The sequence below is a fragment of the Carcharodon carcharias genome, chromosome 30 (genome assembly GCF_017639515.1).
Source record: "Carcharodon carcharias isolate sCarCar2 chromosome 30, sCarCar2.pri, whole genome shotgun sequence".
NCBI classification, from domain to species: Eukaryota; Metazoa; Chordata; class Chondrichthyes; order Lamniformes; family Lamnidae; genus Carcharodon; species Carcharodon carcharias.
In genome coordinates, this window is record NC_054496.1 from 16,490,840 (window position 1) to 16,512,120 (window position 21,281).

A 21,281-nucleotide genomic window follows, 5' to 3' on the forward strand; every position below is an offset into this window, starting at 1 on the left:
CTGTATCTGATCATTGTAATTTACAAGTACCTTAAATTACCTGAATTCCCACAAGGCAGTAACCTTAAATCATTTAACTTTACAACTGTTTCAGATTCTAGACTATCCAAATGCAATGCTATGGGTGTTCGGCTAATTATCAAGATGTCTCCACAACAAACATGGTTAAAACATATGGTACATATGGCAATTGGAGTGAACGAGGCGCAGCCTCTAGAGCATGGGAAATACTGGCTCTGTTCTTGCAGACTTGCTCCAACCCATATTGCTGTCCTTCCCTCAGCACAGTTACCTACCATTAACATAAAAGGTAATGACTGCAAATGACAATGCCACCAGTGTGTACGATCTCCTTCCACCCAATTCTAATTAACCCCCAGAACAATCTGCATTAATCCTTTGACCCACGTTATTCCCACAACCAGCAGTCATCTATCAATGTACTCCTCCTTAAGCACTATGCAAACCATGTATAGTAGCTTCATAAAATTTAGAAATGTGTACCCTCAAATGCGCAATGAAATATGAGTAAAGAAACAAGTGATGGAGTATGTTTGAGTCTTCAGAGCTCTGGAGAAGAGTCATATTGACTTGAAACATTAACTCTCTTTCTGTCTTCTCAGATGCTGCCAGACCTGCTGAGTTTTTCCAGCATTTTCTGTTTTTATTTCAGCTTTCCAGCATCCACAGTATTTTGCTTTTATATTATGCAGGACTACGTTGATGGCTGAGATGTGTCTTCTGAAAGCAGAATTTTTCTTAAAACAGCATAACATATTATGCTGTGGTTAGTGACATCATCCAAACCATGAGCAGTGTTACACCCACCTGACCAACTTCTAAAATTGGAGCATATCCCATCTGTCTTTCATCACTGACTGGCTAACTTGTCTCTCTTTCTATCCATCTTAAGCTGCATTTAGATTGGGTCTGGTGTTCCAGTTTTAGTAAACCTGGCAAGTTAGAGGTTGCTGCAGTCTGTGTGTTTAGCTGTCAGCACCAATATGTTACCAAAGCAGAATTAAAAACTGCTTCAAATGCTTGGAGTAGCAAATCAAATTCCACAGTGCTGTTGGGTCTGTAATGCTTGTCACACTCAGCCTACTGTGCAGAAAAGAGAAACTTCATAAAATTCAAAGTCCAGAACTTACCCCCTATGGTGCTGTTAGGGAGGGATCTTCACCATACCCACTGCAGCAGTCCCAGAAGGTTCACTACCACACCCATGGCAAATAGGGATGGACAATGAATGCTGCCAACGACACCTATGACCTGTGAACAAATTTTTAAAAATGTAAAGTCAGCAGCCTCTTCTCTCTCTCTTCCCCCCCCCCTTAGCACCACCCACTCCCTCCGCCAATTTCATTTTGGTCTTGCTGAGATCACCAGACAGCCAGCAACTTGACTTTTGTCACTTAACAATCAGAAAATGAGACATCTGAATGGTGTGACTTACTAGCTCTAGCCCTCAGCTCCTGTCATTCACTTGGAACCATTTAAGCTGACATTTTTAGTTTATTGTACTAATATATTAGAAGTTGAGAAATGAAGTTAAAGAACTGCAAGTACTTATCACTAAAAGATACATACTCCTTCCATTGAGGCAGCATTCATTGTACTGTAGCTACCTTGAGCAGTTTAACTAGAAAGGCGGGTGACCAGATCCCATCAGGCTAGTAGCTTGGGTAGCTTACGTGACCTCCCTCTCCACTTTCACAATTGGTAAATTTCCAGTCTCAGCCAGTCTGATCAAATTGGCACCAATTGCCAAAAAGTCAACCTAAGCCTCTTCACATTAGCAGAGGTCTGAAGATAGCAGAACAAAAACAGAATTACCTGGAAAAACTCAGCAAATCTGGCAGCATCGGCAGAGAAGAAAAGAGTTGACGTTTCGAGTCCTCATGACCCTTCAACAGAACAACTTCCGTTTTGTTGAAGGGTCATGAGGACTCGAAACGTCAACTCTTTTCTTCTCCGCCGATGCTGCCAGACCTGCTGAGTTTTCCAGGTAATTCTGTTTTTGTTTTGGATTTCCAGCATCCGCAGTTTTTTGTTTTTATCTCTGAAGATAGCAGTTCAGTCCTAAGAATTGACTGTAGCAAGTGAAGTGTGTTGGAAAAGAGAGCAACTATGCTCTTGAATAGAGTTCTGAGATCTGCTCTGAATGGATGTTTTTGACCTTTGATGTACTTTATTTCTTCAAGGGTGCAATTTGCCTGCAGTAAAAGGCTTCATAGGTGTTTATTACAAAATAAACTTCTTGAATCTGATTGAAGCTGCAATATTTTCCTAGTAAGACGTCCTGGCACACCTGGTTATGTTTGAGGATGGAGTCCAATCCCTTCACAGTAATCAGTGCAGTTACTGTCGGGTACATCAGAAGCAGATGCATCTTAAGTGATATCAGAAACTAATATTTCATGAAAATTTAAGTGGTTCACCAACTGCCTCAATTTTTAAAATGGTGCTTTATGTGCTAAATTTAAGACTCTGCCAATATTTTCCCCTTGGTGGTTTAAACTTGTGATTTTTGGTGCAAGCCTTAAATTAGCTTCCCCACCAAAATCTAACTGTGGTAAGCTTCAAAGAACTATAACTTTGCAAACAGTTTTAAGAGCATAAATGATTTATCACGCACTAAAATATGAGAGGGAGAGGCACGGTACGGTACACTATATTTACATATTAAATAATGGATTGATTTTAGGCTAGAATCTAATTGAAGGGTTGGGGACAATTTTATTTGGTGCAATGGATCCTTAGAATGGAACCGAGGTACTAGGTTTCCTTTGACTGGGGATTGGATGATGGATTCTAATGGCCAGCTGACTTTATAATATTGAGTGTGTAGAAGTCCAGGGAGTTTGATGATATAGCTGCATGTACAAGAAAGCAGCTTATTACTATGAATTATTGTTATGCATACAAAATGCATTATGAATGATGAAGTTAATTGTGATTATTGTAAGACAAACTAATTTTATTTGTGCCTGGACCTTTCTGTGCTTGGCCTGTTTAATATAAGATTCCCACAGCACCTGATTTAGTTGCTGGTAAGCTTCTAAAATTGACTGGATATGAAGACAGGCAGCACGACATGTTTCTGATTTCTGCACTAATGTGTTGTTAGTTTCATTGAGGTTTGTGACTTCTGTATTAAAATGACTGGGTAGAAACTGGAAACTTTTTGTAGTGTAAAATTGTAATTAATTTTGTTTCAATTCCCCTTTGAAAGCTGCTCAAAGGTGATTAGATTTTGGTGCACCATCTCCCAGATACATGTGCGCGAACAAATTCTGCAATGGAACACAGCACTTACGCATTCAGGCACACAGGCTAGTCAAAAATGTCTGAAAACATAAGATGCTGTGTTGGAGCCACTGCTTCAACTCTAGGGGAAGCCACTCAGACACAGTTCACCCTATATTAGATCAATTGCCTCATAAATGTTTTAATATTTTTCTTTCACTACCTTAACCTTGACCAGTCTGGGTACTAATAACTTTTTGAAGTGTTGCTGACCTCAGTCTTGAACTTGCCCTTTATTAGTTTGTACTTCCGTACCACTGTTCGGAAGTTCCTCTTCAAGCATGTGTGTTTTCTGACTCTACATACTAAGATGTCAAGGATGAAAGTGTTAAACCTGGGCTTCCCGAACTAGGAAGGTCAGGTCATGAGCTCCTTTGCAGCAACAATGGCTGTCATGGAGTTCGGACTGAATGCTAACAGCTGCAAGGCTCCCCCCCTTTAAAGGATCCTTGCATTTCTGTAATGGTGGGCGCGGCATTACTGACTAATCTTTGAGGCCTGACTTCTGTTCCCAAAAAAAGACAATGAAAAGGTTATCCTACCCACATACAAATTAATTTGTAATTTTTTTCTTGGGTCTAATTTATGCTTGCAGGACAAGGCAATGCATGTTGAAGATCTTTCTATAGGTGCTGTTGATGTGTGCTCATGTGTTGCCAAAAGGGCCTCCTTTACCTACAGGGGATCCTGATTGTGATTGTTGGTTAGGACAGGCTGGTATTGCAGACCCAGGAGCGTGAGCCCTTCCACCAGCTCCCCCCCCGCCCAACCTAAATCTCGAAGTGCACCATGTCCATTATATTAATTTTTAGACATTTAACTGCTTCCTCTTTTTGTTCTCCCAAGTTTTCCTGCAGCATGAGGCATGCTGGGGTTAAGTGGATAGACAGGTGACAATAGAACAGAAAGTTGGTGAACAAACTGGGCAAAAAAAAATTTTGAAACAAAAGTGCATTTGTGATGATTGAGCAACTGCACCATTGATACAGGCCCCTGAATTTCAGAATTAACTGGAAGTGGTTTCTGGATATGAATGGCAAATGAGATGTTGGTGCCACTATGAAAATGCCATGTTTGACAGAAGAATGTCTTGGTAACTTGCGCTTGTTGGAACGATGTATGTGTTATGTTATTGCACAACAATGTTAGTCAGGCAATATTGCTATGTATTATCAAACCATATGACCAGCTGCACCCAGTTGTGTTATCATATGCGTGTTTAGTATGCATGGGTACTAATGCCATATCTCTGTGATGTTTCAGGTGTTCCGTCTGTCCTATGTTCAGCTTAACTGAAATTTTCAGACTGCTGCTCAAGCACACTCTCATTTTGAGTGGTATTTTGACCTCTTTAACCCTTGTGTTCCACTGTTTGTTCGTGGGGTTACTCTTGAGTCGTTGTTTCCAAGCCAGATGGTAGTTGATAACGAGTGAAAGAAGCATTTAGCAAAATGCTAAACTGGTTGATTAGCTGAAAGCTTAGCTTGGCAAGAGGTGTTGATGGTGAAATGTTACATTTGGAATATATGCATGTAAGGGGCTGCCTTTTAATTTGCCTCTTGATTTATTAGTTTAGTTTAATTGGTCGTGACTCAAAAGACTTACAAGTTGCAAAGTGTAAATGACCGGTCACTCAACTTGACACAGAGAAAGAGCTGTGATGAGTCCAAAGAAAGATCAGATTTTGTTAGAGATTTTTAAATTCATTCATGGGATATGGATGTCACTTATTACCCAGCTCTAATTGCCCTTGAGAAGGAGATGGTGAACTGCCAACTAGAAAGGCTTGTTATGCCATTTCAGAAGGCTGTTAAGAGTCAACCACATTGTTGTGGTCTGGAGTCAGATATAGGTCAGATTAGGGAAGAAGGGCAGATTTCCTTCCTTAAAGGACTTAGTGAACCAAACTTTTTTTCATGAAACTGGCTGATTGTCATAATCATCATACAGCTTTTCATTCCAAATGTATTTAATTGAATTTAAATTCCCCAGTGGCCAAAATAGGATGTGAATTAATTTCTCTGGATCATTAGTCCAGGCTGCCAGATTGCTAGTTCAGTAACATAGCTATACGCTATTGTCGTGGGGCACGGTAACATAATCACTATGTTATCATATTCCTATGGCATTGGAGAATCGTAGGGACTGCTACTGTCTGAAGTCCTGGTGGGAAATGAGAAGGAAAGAAAGAAAGAAGGCTAGAGGTACGGCTCATTGACTTGATACTGAGGAATGCTTCATAGACAAAACGCTCACTGGCACCATGTAAATGGACTCAGGTCAAAGGCACTGCTAAGGCTTCCAAATTTTGGATAGTAGATAGTAGCTGAAAAAGATAATTTCACAAGAAAATTTCAGGTGGTATCCACATAACATAACTAATTTTCAACGCAGAGTAGTGTGCAGTCACTTGATTATAAATCACTAATGGTTTTTGAGTGTAGATTTACAGCAAAATAACTTTCTGGGTATCATCAGCATTGGATAATGCATTTGCCTGTTAATTCTGGAGATATGGGGTTATGACACCAGTTGCTGAGTGTGTTAAGAGGTCAAACATACCCACTGACTCATGGGAGACCTGGCTTGTGACTGATCAAAATGGATAAGGTACATTCAGGAAGGCACCGAACACATCGAGAGACTTCGTCAGGAGCATGCAGAGGCAAAGTCGAGTTGTTGGAGGGAACGCACAAACTTTCAAATAACCCATCTACCTGACCCTTCAAGCACTGCCTACCCTGCATGGACTTATCACCCTTCTCCATGGAGGCTATGGAATCTGTTGCTGGGATAAGGGAACTGGATTCAGTAGCAGAAATACCTAGATAGATAGTGGTCTCCCAGAATCAAACTAAATGGAACCAATATAAAAGCAGTTTGTAGCTTAAATCAAAAATGATCTCTGCCCTGCTGAATTTTCTGTGCTAAATCATACAGGGTGTTGGGATCTCCATCCTGGTTTAACCTAAGCAGAAAAGCTCTGATTGATTTACTGTCCGTATGCCCAGAGTAAAAGCCATGGATTCACTCTGGGGCATAAACATACTACACGCCCACACAGTGAATTAAACAGATTCAGTGTCTTGATGTTACTACAGATGGTGGCCATGATAAACCAAGGCTGTGAATGGCAGGAAGCAGGCAGTGGTTTCCTGCCAATAGCTTGACTGATAACAGTTGAGCAGAACACATTGTGAGAGATCCTGCCTTGTTGACTTATTCCCATGGTTAACTCCTTCATTGCCAAAATTGGAAGAATTGTTATGGACGGGCCCGATGTTTTGAGTGTTCTTGGTAGCTTGCTGAAGCTTCCTACCTAGTGTCATACTAAACCATACATACAGGAAATGACTAGGTCACACAAATCAATGCAGCGTTTAGCCTTGGTTGGAACCTCATTTGGGGTTCTTCATTTGGTGTCATTTAGTGCCCTTGGATTACAGAAGAGATAATCAACCAGAGTTCCTAGTCTTAATTGTTACCTGTGGCTCCTGTGGTTTAGTGTGCACATGCCAGCAAAGATTGGATTAGACTCAACTGTGAACCCAAACCTTCCAGTGATTAAGTAGCTTTGTGACCCTCACAGTCAGCTGAAAATCAGCTGAGACTGTCTGACACAAGTTGAGTGTCTGATCGGTGTAATAGATGAGTTGATTGGAGTGTGCTAGTGTGTGAAATTGAATGAACCAGACTGTCTACTAAATGCAGTGAGTGAATGCACAAGAACTGAATGCTAGTGTGATGCTGTCTAAATCCTTTAATTAGTGGCTGAGATGTTCAACCACTTACTTAAAAATAATGAATACCCTTTTTCTTGTGTATTTGAGGAAGAGGAAGAGTCCCTTTGCCTTTGTATCCTTCCTGTACCCAAGGGCGATATTTGCGTCAGATTCCTCTTTCTCTGCAGTCTGACCCACTTTCCCATTGATACAAGTGTTCAACGTGGCTCACATTATGTATCAGAAATTTACTTTGGATCTGTCATTTGGACATATGCAAAACAATTAAGATTCTTTAAAATCTCTTCTATTGGTTGCCTGCGTTTTTCAGCTTTTGTTTTGTGTGAAAAAGGATGGAAAATCAGTATAAAAATGCCCATGTAAACTCAAAGAAACAGTTAAATAAAATTTTTATTTGAACATAGAAGTCAAGAAAACAAGGGAAAAAAATAATCAAGCAAATTGACAGCTCACGTGGGGCTCATCATCAGACTTTCATTTAATTCAATTAAAAGCAATGTTTAATGTTTTGGTGCCAGTTACTCTGCTGCCACTATGATATGGGATATTAAAATTGTTGGGAGATTATTGTGAGGGAAACAGTTGTGGTCTTGCTTTTATCAAAGGTGACCTGAGTCAACCTAAGACCACAGCCTGCAGGGCCTATCAGGGTGGTAACTGTATTCATGCACTGCAGTCTTTGAGGCATATCCAACCAGGAGTGAAAGACTGGTGCGTACTGCATAATAAAAAAAACATGCTCCTCATGTGATTCCCTAGAGATAAATGCAAATTGCACAGCCCTTATTTTTATCCCTCACAAAACTCAAATGTAGAGAGGGTTACACATAATGTACATAACAGAATGTCGCACGTGAGTTTACAGATATCACATATGCATTGTCGCCTGGTCTCTGGTCCTCTTTTTAATAAGAAAACAATGGGAAACTTTCAAAGTAGGTTCTAGCTTTCAAGAGGAATTTTTTTAAACCAGTTCATCACCCAACATAAATTCCAGGACATTAAAAAGGTAATTATAAAATATGAGTAGGAATAGACCAAATGGCCCCTTGAGCCTGCTCCACCATTCAGGACAATCATGGCTGATCATCGCCCTCAACTCCACTTTCCCACTCGCTCCCCATGCTCTTAGATTTTTGGTCCCTCAGAGAATCAGTCTCAGCCTTAAATATATTCAATGATGTAACATCCAGAAGCCTCTGGGATAGAGAATTCCAATGATTCACAACCTTCTGAGTGAAGGAATTTCTCCTCATCTGTCCTAAATGATTGGCCCCTTATCTTGAGACTGTGCCCCAGTGTTGTGGATTCCCTAGCCAGGGGAAACAACTTCAGTGCCTACCTGCTGATCCCTTTGGAACCTTGTATGTTTCAATTAGATCATCATTCATCCATCTAAATCCTGGAGAATAATGGCCCAGTTTACTCAGCCTGTCATCATTGGAGAACCCTCATCTCAGAGAACAATTTAATGAACCTTTGCTACACCGCCCCCAATGAAATTATCCTTTCTTCAGTATGAAAACCAAGATTGTGCACAGTACTCGAGGTGTAATCTTGCCAAAGCCCTGTACAATTTTCGCAAGGCTTCCTTATTCTTGAAATTCAATCCCTTGTAAAAAAAAGCCAACATGTCATTTACTTTCCTAATTGTTTGCTGTACCTGCAACCTTGTGTTCATTGTAAGATAGAACTGAACATCAACATTTACAAGTTTTAAGCCTTTTACAATATATTTTGCTTTTTTATTCTTACTATCAAAGTGACTAACCTCTCACTTCCCCATATTATATTCTGTCTGCCACTTTGTTGCCTACTTACTTAACCTGTCCATATCTGTTAATGTCTTTACAGCTTTACACCTTACACCTAGCTTTCTATTGTCAATGGAAATTGGTTATAAACTGATTTTAAATCCTGGAAGCAATGTTGGGTGGGGGGGCGCAGGGAGTGCGGTGGGAGGGGGGTGCAGGGAGTGCGGTGGGGGCGGAGGTTGTCAAATGATGTGAACACCTTGTGCGTAAGGTGAGTGACTGCCCCTTTTACTGACTGTGCAGATGAATCATCAACAGAAAGCTGTGGCTTGTGTTTGTGGGAAGTTACGAAAAGGTCTTGTGTTTATACACAGACTCTGATCCAGTCCTGAAGTTGCATTTTTCACAGAACAAATTGAATGCCAATTTTCTTTCTTCCTTCGTCCTAAAGGGATTAATTTCAAGAGGGAAAGAAATTGGACTGCTAGCTGTGCCAAAAAAACTTGTGGGAATTCCAGTGCAGACTTTCTTCTCATCCCAGCAGTTTATGTATTGCTTCATATGAGAAATCAAAGGGTCTGTTTCCTGGAAGGGGTGGCGTTTGAGTTACCAGTTCATCATGTTAGGAATATGTTGGTAAGAAGCCACTAAATCCAGTGTGTATTTAGGAGATTTGAGCTAGATTCCTGATTGGTTGTCATATGTTACAGATTTTTTTTTAGTGCATTGAAAGCAAAGCATTTGTTTTTCTCAATGAGCTGGTTAGATTTTAGGAGGGTTCGATGCACCAAGAAAATTATATGAGAAAGCATTATCCATTCCTTGGTTCTTGCCAAAGAATGAATCAGTTCCTATTGTAAAACTAAGCCAATGAGTGAAGGATTCAAAGCTCTCAGTCTGACTCGCTGTCCTCAGAACAGGTTTGACAGATATCCACAGCCATTTCTGTTGTGTCAGTGGCCCAGGGATGCACCCCCCTGTTATGCTACATCTAAAAGTGCTGAGCTTAGAAGCTCAGGATGATCTTGAGCTCCACGAATCAGTCTTTCTCTGGCTGCTTTTCCCCTTTTTCTGTGTTCTGAGTCAGGTTTTATTGCACCATTGCCCCACTCCAGTTGCTTCATGAATGATGTAATTGCATTGCACAGTCACCTGGCAGTGAATAATCAGTCCTGGTAATAGGTGTTCATTCATTGGGCAGGTTTTCTTATAAAGCGGGCTGAAATTTGAGCAAGCTCAACATAACCTTGTTGCTTTTGTTTGTGATTCTGGTAAGTTCAAAACCTAAGATCTGATGGTGGAAAAACTTTTAATATGTGAAAACAGCTTCAGGATTTGTGCTCAGAATGGATTCTGTTGTTACCAAACTTGATGTCTTTGGACACATCACTGGAATTATGAATACTTGAACCTTCAGTAAATAAAAGTTGGCTCCATAAATGTGAGTGTTGGGATGCAGGCTTTTAAAACTCAAATTTGACAGCTTGCCCATTAATGCATCTGCATTACTGAGAAAAATCACTTTCCATTTGTTTGGAGAGAAGGTAAACCCAATTGTAATTAAAACAGGCAGTGAGTTGGTACAGCTGTCTCTAATGAAAAAAATAACATTGTAGCATCACTATTACGTTCTATTTTCCACCATTCTTTTGTGAAATTTACTGGGAAGTTTATTTTTATAAAAGGAAAATTACAGGAGAGTATCGTGAACCACTGTGCTCTCTAAAGGATCAGCCTTTGTTCAATTGATAGTAGTTGCCTTCTCAGTCAGAAGGTTTTGGATTCATGCCTGAAGAGACTTGAGCCCATAATCTCACCTGACATTACAGTGCAGCACTGAGGGAGCGCTGCAGTATTGGAGGTGCCATCTTTCAGATGAGACCTTGTACTGAAATCCAGTCTGTCCTCTGGGGTGGACATGAAAGACCCGGTGGCACCAAGGCCAGGAAGAGAAATCATGAGCTCTGGTGCCTGTCCAGTTTCTGTGCCCCTTATTCCCCACCCACGTCCCCCTCCACCTTTTAACCCTCCCCTTCACATCCTTCAGGTGCCCAAAATTGGGAACCAAGAAGTCACAGTGGTGTTGAACTGTTTTATGTAGGTTTAGCAAAACGTATTGACTTTTGGACTCTATGCCTCAATCTATAAATCCCATTGAAAGCTCAGGTTTCAGTATGATATACTTTACAACCACTCTTTTGTCAGACAATTACAGACATGTTCATTCATATTATGCAACCAGCTCTGTTTCTTTGAACTTGGCCCTATGCAATATCCAGACAGCAACATCCAAAGACTTGAACCACACGAGCACTGCAAACATCAATCCCATGTACAAATGAGAATATCTTGCACTAACAGTGGCATATTATATTGGCACATGACACCTGCTTTCACTTGCAAGTTTAAAAATGGCAAAACCTTCCAGTAAATTAGCACCAGCCAATTCACCTGCAATAACTTGCTATTTCTATTCACACCAAGTGGGCTTTGTTAACAGAAAAATTATACTTTGCATTGAGTGATAAATACTTTCTCATGTTAAATTGAAACTAAACACACTTAAAAACGCTCCCAGCGTGGAGCATCTAATAGGAGAGCAAAGTATTGCAGATGTTGGAGTTCTGAAGTATAAACAGAAAATGTTGGAACTACTCAGCAGGCCAGGCAGTATCTGTGGAAGGAGAAACGGTCAACGTTTCTGCTCCATGATCTTCTTTAGTTCTGATGAAGAGTCGCTGACTTCTGTTTCTCTCTGCGCAGACGTGCTGAGCATTTCCAATGCTTCCCATTTCCCTTGGAGCAAAAAAAATCCTTTTGCCAACCGTCCAAAAATCAATCAGACTTCCTGTAAACCTTTCATTCCCTTTCAGTATGAAACCCAGCAGCAGCTGCCTGAGACCTGGTTTGGCGCAACATTAAATGTGAATTTCAAAAAAAGTTAGGTTATGAAGGAAACATAAACAACTAAATCAATGCCAAAGCAATAAATTGATTATTTCAAAAAAACGAGTAATTAATAAAAATGACAATTAAGAAGTGCCAACCAGCTAACTAATAAAACTTTTTTGGTTAAGAAGCAGAGTTGCAGAGAGACGGACTAGTCCTGGTCAAGTCCTGGTGATAAGGGGAGGGGACTGGAGACAAACTAAGGAGTTGCTTTTACCCTACACTGACCTTGCATTTGCCTCGTACTGACGCATACTCCAAGCCGGCCTCAGCAGAATTCATAAGAAAATGAGGGTCATTGTGTGGTTAGGTTTTTGTGGAGGGAGGTGTATATGTGTGTGTGTGTACCTGTGTGTGCGAGTGTGCGCCCGCAATGAGCAGTGTGTGTGTCCTCACGAGTGGCCTGTGTGCGCACGCGCCAGGAGCAAGTGGCCACATGGGCACGCATCTGTCTGGTTGACTCCCATTCGCAGGGTTCACACACTTCCTCCTTTTGTTCTCCCTCCTCTTGCTCTCACTCTCTTTCTTGTGTGCATCATGGTTAAAACTTTTGAGTTAGGATCGCAGAAAACCACCTGTCCCTCACCATACCCACCCCCATCTGCCCATCTCCCACCCCACCACCATGCCCCCTCAGCCCGTCTCCCCGTCCCCCCTCCGCCCGTCCCCCCTCCGCCCGTCCCCCCTCCGCCCGTCCCCCCTCCGCCCGTCCCCCCTCCGCCCGTCCCCCCTCCGCCCGTCCCCCCTCCGCCCGTCCCCCCCTCCGCCCGTCCCCCCTCCGCCCGTCCCCCCTCCGCCCGTCCCCCCTCCGCCCGTCCCCCCTCCGCCCGTCCCCCCTCCGCCCGTCCCCCCTCCGCCCGTCCCCCCTCCGCCCGTCCCCCCTCCGCCCGTCCCCCCTCCGCCCGTCCCCCCTCCGCCCGTCCCCCCTCCGCCCGTCCCCCCTCCGCCCGTCCCCCCTCTGTCCGTCTACCCGTCCCCCCTCCGCCCGTCCCCCCTCTGCCAGTCTACCCGTCCCCCCTCCGCCCGTCACCCCCTCCGCCCGTCACCCCGTCCCCCCCTCCGCTCGTCTCCCCGTCCCCCCCTCCGCCCGTCTCCCCGTCCCCCCCTCCGCCCGTCTCCCCGTCCCCCCCTCCGCCCGTCCCCCCCCCGCCCGTCTCCCCGCCCCCCCCCCGCCCGTCTCCCCGTCCACCCCCCCGCCCGTCTCCCCGTCCCCCCCTCCGCCCGTCTCCCCGTCCCCCCCTCCGCCCGTCTCCCCGTCCCCCCCCTCCGCCCGTCTCCCCGTCCCCCCCCCTCCGCCCGTCTCCCCGTCCCCCCCTCCGCCCGTCTCCCCGTCCCCCCCTCCGCCCGTCTCCCCGTCCCCCCTCCGCCCGTCTCCCCGCCCCACCTGTCTGTTCGTCCCTCCGTGCCTTCCCACTCCCCACGTCAGCCTGTCAGTCTCACTGTGCCCATAAGCTCAATAGCGGAAGGGGGCACGAGAGGGCGGACACAGACTATATCATCACGTTCTTGTTATTACACAGCTGTTTGTAGGAGCTTGCTGTGCTTAAATTACTGCTGCATTTCTTATATTACAATAGTGTAATATTTCCAAGTTTGCTGATGTCATGAAACTTGGTTGGAATGTGAGCGATGAGGAGGATGTTAAGCGGCTTCAGTGTGATTTAGACAAGTTGAGTGAGTGGGCAAATACATGGCAGATGCAGTATAACGTGGATAAGTGTGAAGTTATCCACTTTGGTAGGAAAAACAGAATGACAGAGTATCCTTTAAATGGTGATAGATTAGGAAATGTTGATGTACAAAGGGACCTGGGCACCCTCGTATACCAATCACTGAAAGCAAGCCTGCAAGTGCAGCAAGCAGTTAAGAAGGCAAATGGTATGTTGACCTTTATTGTGAGAGGACTTGAGTACAGGAGCAAGGATGTCTTACTGCAACTGTACAGGGCCTTGGTGAGACCACACCTGGAGTACTGTGTGCAGTTTTGGTCCCCTGATCTAATGGATATACTTGTCATAGAGGGAGTGCAGCGAAGGTTCACCAGACTGATTCCTAGGATAGCAGGATTGTTGTATGATGAGAGATTGCGCTGACTAGGCCTGTATTCTTTGGAGATTAGAAGAATGAGAGGGCATTTCATTGAAACTTATAAAACTCTGACAGGGCTGGACAGACTGGATGCAGGGATGATGTTTCCTCTGGCTTAGGGGGATGGTGGTGGGGGAGGCCTAGAACAAGGGCTCAAAGTCTCAGGATGCGGGGTAGGCCATTTAGGACTGGGATGAGGAGAAACTTCTTCACTCGGACAGTGGTGAACTTGTAGAATTGTCTACCACAGAGGCTGTGGAGGCCAAGTCACTGATTATACTTAAGAGGGGAATAGATTTCTAGACTCTAAAGGTGTCAAGGGGTATGGGGAGAAAGCGGGATTATGGCGTTGAGATCGAGGATCAGCCATGATCACATTGAATGGTGGAGCAGGCTCGAGGGGCCAAATGACCTACTCCTGCTCCTATTTTCTACGTTTCTATGTGACAGCTACTGTACAAATGCAGGCTTGTTTGATCTTTGTGTGTGACAACTTTGATATAATTGCAACTCATGGCTGCTGATGAGATGTGGGAATTGTAGTATTTTACACCAAGTTATGTTAAAGATGCTGCACTATTGAGACACCTCTTCCTGCCCCTTGACTGTACAGTGTAAAGATGAGAACCTAGGATTTTCATCACCATTTCCAGGGGACTCCTGTTTAATGATGTGGATTCATTCTTCATATAGTTTTCTGTTTGACTTGCTTGCATTTTCTGCTGCATTCTGTGGGAGCAACGTGATACTATCAAAGGATAACCACAGAGCAGTAAAGTAGTTATTTACTTTAATGGTCTATTCTAAGATTTTAAATAAAAAAAATGAAGCTTGGAGCCTAGGATGTGTCAGCCCAATGTCATGTTGGAGATTTTTTCAGTGGTTATTATTTGAGAGGTCAGGATAGATTCCACATTGCCACTTATAGAATTATTGAAAGGAAATGGGCAAGATGGAGAAGGACAAAAGTCAAACTCAAAATGACTCTAGTGCTTGTTAAATTTTTAAGCTCTGTTAAGTGTTTAAAATCATTGCAATATCAGTATGAGGGATACAGAATAAGGACCCAAGCTGAGATGAGGAATGACACTTGGGAGTAGTATGAGGGAATGGCTAGTGCTCCTGGAGAGAAATGAAGAAGAATTAACCCCTTGAGGAGAGAAAGGAAGAAAACTTAAAAGAATTATAAAATGAAAAGACCCTCTCAAAAATGGTTGCTGTGTCCTGTTGACTCCCTCAGATCTGGTAATCCTCTGCAATTACGGTTTTTAAAGCTGACCAATTATGATGAGGGTTTTGGACACAATCATGTTTTTGTTGAAATGGCAACTGGCTCGTTGAACCTGGCAGCAGAGTCCACATTAGTTAGTGCTCAAAATGCAACATCAATTATACAGCACCTAATTACAAATGACTCTGCAGTGTAAAATGACAGTTGTAATAACCCCAGGCACTATTATAGGGGATCCTTTAAAATCTTTTGGTGCACCTCTAATTTGCGTAATTGCACACAAGCAGAATGAAGTGGAACAGTTTTAATTGATAAATACTCAGTCGTTATTCAAAACTAGTGATATTCAAATACTGGAACCCATCATAAAAACAAGCCAGCTTCATTGTGTGTTTTACAGAGTAAAGTATTTATTATTCAGTGTTTAGTTCTCCTTTCAAAGTCTTATCAGCTATTTCATGTAGAACTGGATTTGAGCCCCTCAACCCCCAGTCTCCTTTGTATATAATGTTCACACCTGCTGGCTCACTAATGAAGAATTTCAATTTTCTCTAGTGTAACTTGTTTAGTTGTTTGATATTCAGCTGATTGACACAGACATTTGTCAGTACCTGGGCTGGTAAGGATCACTTTTAGTATGGGGCCAGTGTTGTATCTGAGTCAGTTAGCTGTGTCTTTCTTTTGCTTATTTTCACCCCAGCTTGCGTAAAGTTAATGAGATAACGTTCAGTGAGATCCTCTGCTCTTCAGTACCTTGCCATTCATCTAGGTTGAGTCTTGGCAGGGTGACAGCAAGCCGTTCTGCTACGGAGAGTATCACAAAAAAATCCCCTTGTCCGATATCCAATGTTCATTGATTTTTCAGCGAGGTACTGGATGGTGATCAGGAGGTGGAACACTGCATAAGTTCCTCCCTCCCCACCCACCTTCCTAACCTAGCAGGAACACATTGCACCATTTCAATCTGTCGCAGTTGCACATCTGAGACTGACTGAGGTGTATGTCACTGTGCTTCCTTTACCAATGAGGCCAGCTCAGGACCAGAGGTGTAGCAGCCAGCCATCTAGGAATGGGCCCAAACATATGAAGATTTAACACTGAAGTGAAGTGGGCTGAGTCCATGGAGGGATTTGAGGTCAAGGATCTTCAAATTAACATGCTGCATGATGGGCAGTTTAGTGGAAATGGTGAAACTATAACTGGTTCCTGTGAGACGAGGCAGTTTGATTTAATGGAGATTCCTGGTGCAGAAAAGTTAAGTTGTTTTTGTTCACTGTTTCTTTGAGGAAGCTGTACTGGTGGATTTTGAACTAATTGGACTGTTTGTTTATATGCTGAATCCTTGACTTGCCCTCAACATTTGAGGGCGGGGAAACAGTGATTCTGTGCAAAAACAAAAATACCTGGAAAAACTCAACAGGTCTGACAGCATCTGCGAAGAGGGATACAGTTGACGTTTCGAGTCCGTATGACTCTTCACCAGAACTAAGGAAATAGAGAAATGAGATGAAATATAAGCTGGTAGAGGCTTACATAAGATACCTTGTTATCTGTTATCCATCCTGAAGATGAGTCATACGGACTCGAAACGTTAAGTCTATCTTTCTCTCCACAGATGCTGTCAGACCTGCTGAGTTTTTCCAGCAATTTTTGTTTTTGTTTCAGATTTCCACCATCTGCAGCATTTTGCTTTTACCTTGTTATCTGTAATTGCTGTCACAATCTATGGCAATAAATGCAAAGTGTTGTAGACCAGCTGTCTCGTTTTGCTTAGTAGTCTAGTGACTGACACCTATCTATCTGTAATTGATGGGTTCACACCTGCTTCGGGCTAGTCTGGGCTAGTTTTTGTCGTGTCCTTTGTCTGGGCTAACATATGTTGAGCAGTCTTTGCCTTACATGCTCCTTCCTGATACCTTTTCATGGCTAAAACCACTATTGTCATCATGCTATGTGACTGCTATCCTAGGTTTCCCTTGCTAATAAATGACAAGCACATTGTATATTTTAACAGTCCCATGTGGGTTATGTGCCAGAGTGTCAGAGAGATGGGAAGACATTTTCACCCTTCGAACTTGAAATTGTTGCTGAATCCCTATTTAGTGTACATCATGTTGTTGTCAATCTTGTTAGTCAAAATGAAAATAGCCCTGTTTCTGCTTTTGACAGTACTTTTAATACAAACCCAGCCCCTTTAAACAGGAGCTATTTTGCAGATGTGGAGTTGGCAAGTTGCATCCTCCATGAAAAGTGGAAGTGGCCAAAACACTGGCTGGTATGTTCTCAGGGCAGTCATTATCAGCATGGCCTTACACTACATGTTGAGATGCATGGGTATTTTCATATTGGTAAGATACTGATGTAGGAAGAAACCTGGTCAGTGATACCTGATAGCATGTGGGTTGATGTTTTGTGAAGATGGGATCAAAGTTTAGCTGTGCCACACCTCACAAGCTGCTGGTACTCTATTGGCAAGGCTTAAACCTGAAGAAATAACTACCTTGGCATGGTGCTGGAGGGCTGCTGGTACCAATCCAGCAAGATTCAGCAACTTCACAAGAAGGAAAGAGATTGGGAAAACAAAGTAAAATATGGCAGTGTGACAAAGGTGCTGGATTGCATATGCGAATCGAGTGCAGAAGCTGGTTCCTTACAAAAGGGCACCTGGGAAGTTGGTGAGGGCAAACACAGCACCAAGTGCGAATCTCAAGGTTGCATTTGGGCAAAGTGGACATTGAGTTGTGTTTTGATGCTGAAACATGGCTCTCATTTAGTTGCTGCTCCAGATTTTCATTTAAGTTAATTAATGAATAACCTGCAAGTGCACATTTTATCCGCCATTTGCAGGTGCGGCATCCCCTGGATCGTTTTTTTGTCCCATTTGAGATGATAAATTATTTGAAGCAATTACTTGGCAACATGTAGATCTATACTAAACAGACTAAGGTCATTCTTGGTTCTCTTTAGTCATTATAAATGTAAATTATTATGCCTGACCTTAACCAATCCTCTGATATGCAGGGGTTATGTTGATGTTTGTACAAGTGAATCACAGACTTGTTACAGCATAGGAGAGGGCGGTTCAGCCTATTGTATCTGTGCTAGCTCTCCATAGGAAGTTTATCTAGTGCCACTCCCCCACCTTCTCCTTGTAGCCCTGACATTCTTCCTTTTCAGATAACAATCCAATTTCCTCTTGAAAGCTTTGATTGAATCTGCCTCCACAGCACAGTCATGCAGTGCATTCCAGATCCTAACCACTCACTGCGTGAAAAATCTTTTCCTCATATCACCATATCTTTTGCCAATCACTTTAAATCTGTGTCCTCTGGTTCTCAATCCTTCTGCCAGTGGGAACATTTTTTCTCTGTCCTGTCCAGGCTCCTTATGATTTTGAATACCTCTATCAAACGACCTCTTAACCTTCTTTTCAACATGGAAAGCTGTCCCAACTTCTGCAATCTATCCAGATTAGAGATCAGTAACTGAAGTTCATCACCCCTGAAACCATTCTCGTGAACCTTTTCTGCACCCTCTCTAATGCCTACCCGTCCTTCCTAAAGTGTGGTGCCCAGAATTGGGCGCAGTTCTCAAATTGAGGCTCAATCAGTGTTCTATATATAACATAACATCCTTACTTTTATACACCATGCCCCTATTAATAAGGCCTAGGATGCTGCATGCTTTATTAATCACTCTCTCAAGCTGTCCTGCCACCATCAGTGATAATGCCATTGAATGTCAAGGGGCGATGGCTATATTCTCTCTTGTTGGAAATGGTCATTCTCTGGCACTTGTGCGGTTCGAATATTACTTGCCACTTGTCAGCCCAAGCCTGGATATTGTCCGGGTCTTCCTGCATTTGGAGATGGACTGCTTCAGTATCTGAAGAGCCGTGAATGGTGTTGAACATTGTGCAATCATCAGTGAACATCCCCACTTCTGACCTTATGATGGAAGGAAGGTCATTGATGATACAGCTGTAGATGGTTGGGCCAAGGGCAATACACTGAGGAGTTCCTGCAATGGTGCCCTGTGGTTTATGCTCCATACAAAGTTGTTTCAATCAGAGCCTTGGGAAGGGAAAGATAGAGAGGTATTTTAACTGCAACATTTCCTAAGTACACCATGACATCCAGTGGAGAGGAAGATGCTTGGAAGTGAGTCATTAACCTGTCCTTAAGGACTGGGCTGCTGCAGAGGTTTATAAGCGGTGCTAAGTGAAAATGGCTGTGATCAGAGCAAGGCGAGGTCTTCACAAAGAGCTCCTCTATTTGCTGTGTCTTCATGTCAGAAGTTTTAATGATCATCCTTGAGAGCTCTAAACTCAGTCAGTGTTGGCTCGCTGTGTTCTGACCTTATTATATGGACATTTGCCAGATTCTCATCATTGTGAAACCTCATTCAAATTGTCATTTTCTTTGCAGGACCGTGGCAGCTGAAGTCAGAAAGCAAGTGTCCAGCCAATATAGCAGCTCCCCACAGCTGTCCAAGAAACGCAGCGGCTCCCATCAGTTGGTGAGTATCTGGCTGTTCTGACATAACCTTGTGAGTCTGACACAAGACTATGCCAGATTGTTGTTTGGGAGAAAGGGAAAAAAAACTAGAGTCAGCTTTGCTAGTAGAAAAAATGTAACAATAAACACAGGGCTACCTGTTTGAGTAGCAGCAACTACACATACAGAACTTGGAGTTAACATTCCCTTATAAGAAAGTAACTCGTAACCTTGCTGCACCTTCAGAGGTGTGTGTCCGTTGTGCATATGCATAACGTGCTGGGGCGAGAGGCGTATACAGGCAGAGTTTCTCATAGGATTTTAACTTGTGTGAATCAATACATTTGCATCAATCGGTTAGTCTAAATACTACATTTTTACTGAAACCACTGCTTAAACTTAGTTTAATGCCCAGCAGATTTTGTACATGGCTCACTTTTATTATTTATATTCTTTCACTCATCCTGTGATGTTTTCTTTTTCTCTCCATGTCTTCCTGTCTGACTGAACCTTCCTCAGTCAAGTCAGTAATGCAAGAACTAACTTGTCTGAGATTGCTGTTTAGTGCTGACTGAGGGACAGCTTTGGACTGCAGGCCTGTGTCCACTAGGATTACGGCTGCCTGAACTCTCTTACCCATAAGAGCCTTAGTTCCAGCATAAGGAAGAAGACTTTTTGCCCCATCAAGTGCATTAGATTTGACTCCAGGTCCCAGAGGTGAGATGTCAGTGTATAACCCATTGTTCCCCACCAACCCCTCCCCCAGGTCCCTGCTGAATTATTATTGCCCTCACTGCTCAGTTTGTTTTGTGGAAGAATGTAGGTTTTGTTACATTCCATCATGGCCTAGGAATCACTCTATGGGCCCCTGGGCTACTGTGCTGACATGAGATTGCAGAAATCGCTTTGTGTAAATTGGCAGGAAACAGTAAATTCCAGACAGTGAGTGTATTGTAGCTGTTTTTGTGTTTGTTTTCTTGAAGTTGGACAGAAAAAATCTTGACTCCGTTGATAGTTCTGTGACTGACCTGCCTTAGGCTGACCTGTTTTCCCACTGCTCCCATCACACACAGTGCAATTTTCTATTTTACTGTTGCTGCATCGCATTCCAGTACTGTCCAGCTGAGGGAGGGACTAGATGCAACCAGAAGGAATTCAGGAGCCCACTGTATTTGTAAATAACAGATGCATCCCTTTCCACAGAACTTTGAGAAGTACCAACTAATGAGGAATCTGCATACTGGGCACAATGAAGACAGAATATGACTGTTGAAGAGTCATATTGGACTTGAAATATTAACTCTGTTTCTCTCTCCAAAGATGCTGTCAGACCACCTGAATTTTTCCAGCACTGTTTTTATTTTAGATCTCCAGCATCCACAGTATTTTTCTTTTATCTGTATACTGGAGTCAGTCAAGCTGAGACTGGAAAAGCTCCTTTGAAGTCGAAGGCTCTGGTCTAGTAGTTCTTGAACTGTGTCTGTGGAAGTTAGCTGTCAACTCAGCTCTCCAGCTGATTGAGTACCAGTTCATGAGGTTATAGAACATTGTGAGGTCCTTGATTTTTCCCTTTCTGTAGATGGAATGCGTCCGTTGCTGCCTGGGCTTATTTCTCTTATGGAGCCTGTGAGGGAGGAAGGAAGTGAGCGAGCGATAAGCTGCATAATTTTCTCATTTGCTCACTCTGAGTCTTAATCAAGAGGTGAAATTG

General features: G+C 43.1%; 1 protein-coding gene across 10 annotated transcripts in view; it reads left to right on the forward strand.

The window, feature by feature from the left end:
* Nucleotides 1–21,281, forward strand: part of LOC121271327 (dedicator of cytokinesis protein 7-like) — a 151,893-nt gene that overhangs the window by 23,457 nt on the left and 107,155 nt on the right. For all 10 annotated transcript variants that reach the window (XR_005941704.1, XM_041177261.1, XM_041177255.1 and 7 more), the window contains exon 2: nucleotides 19,502–19,592. Coding sequence is in view for 9 of the 10 variants with exons in the window: in XM_041177261.1 (XP_041033195.1) it covers nucleotides 19,502–19,592 (91 nt within the window). In the remaining variant the exon portion in view is untranslated. The remainder of the gene's footprint in view (nucleotides 1–19,501; nucleotides 19,593–21,281) is intronic.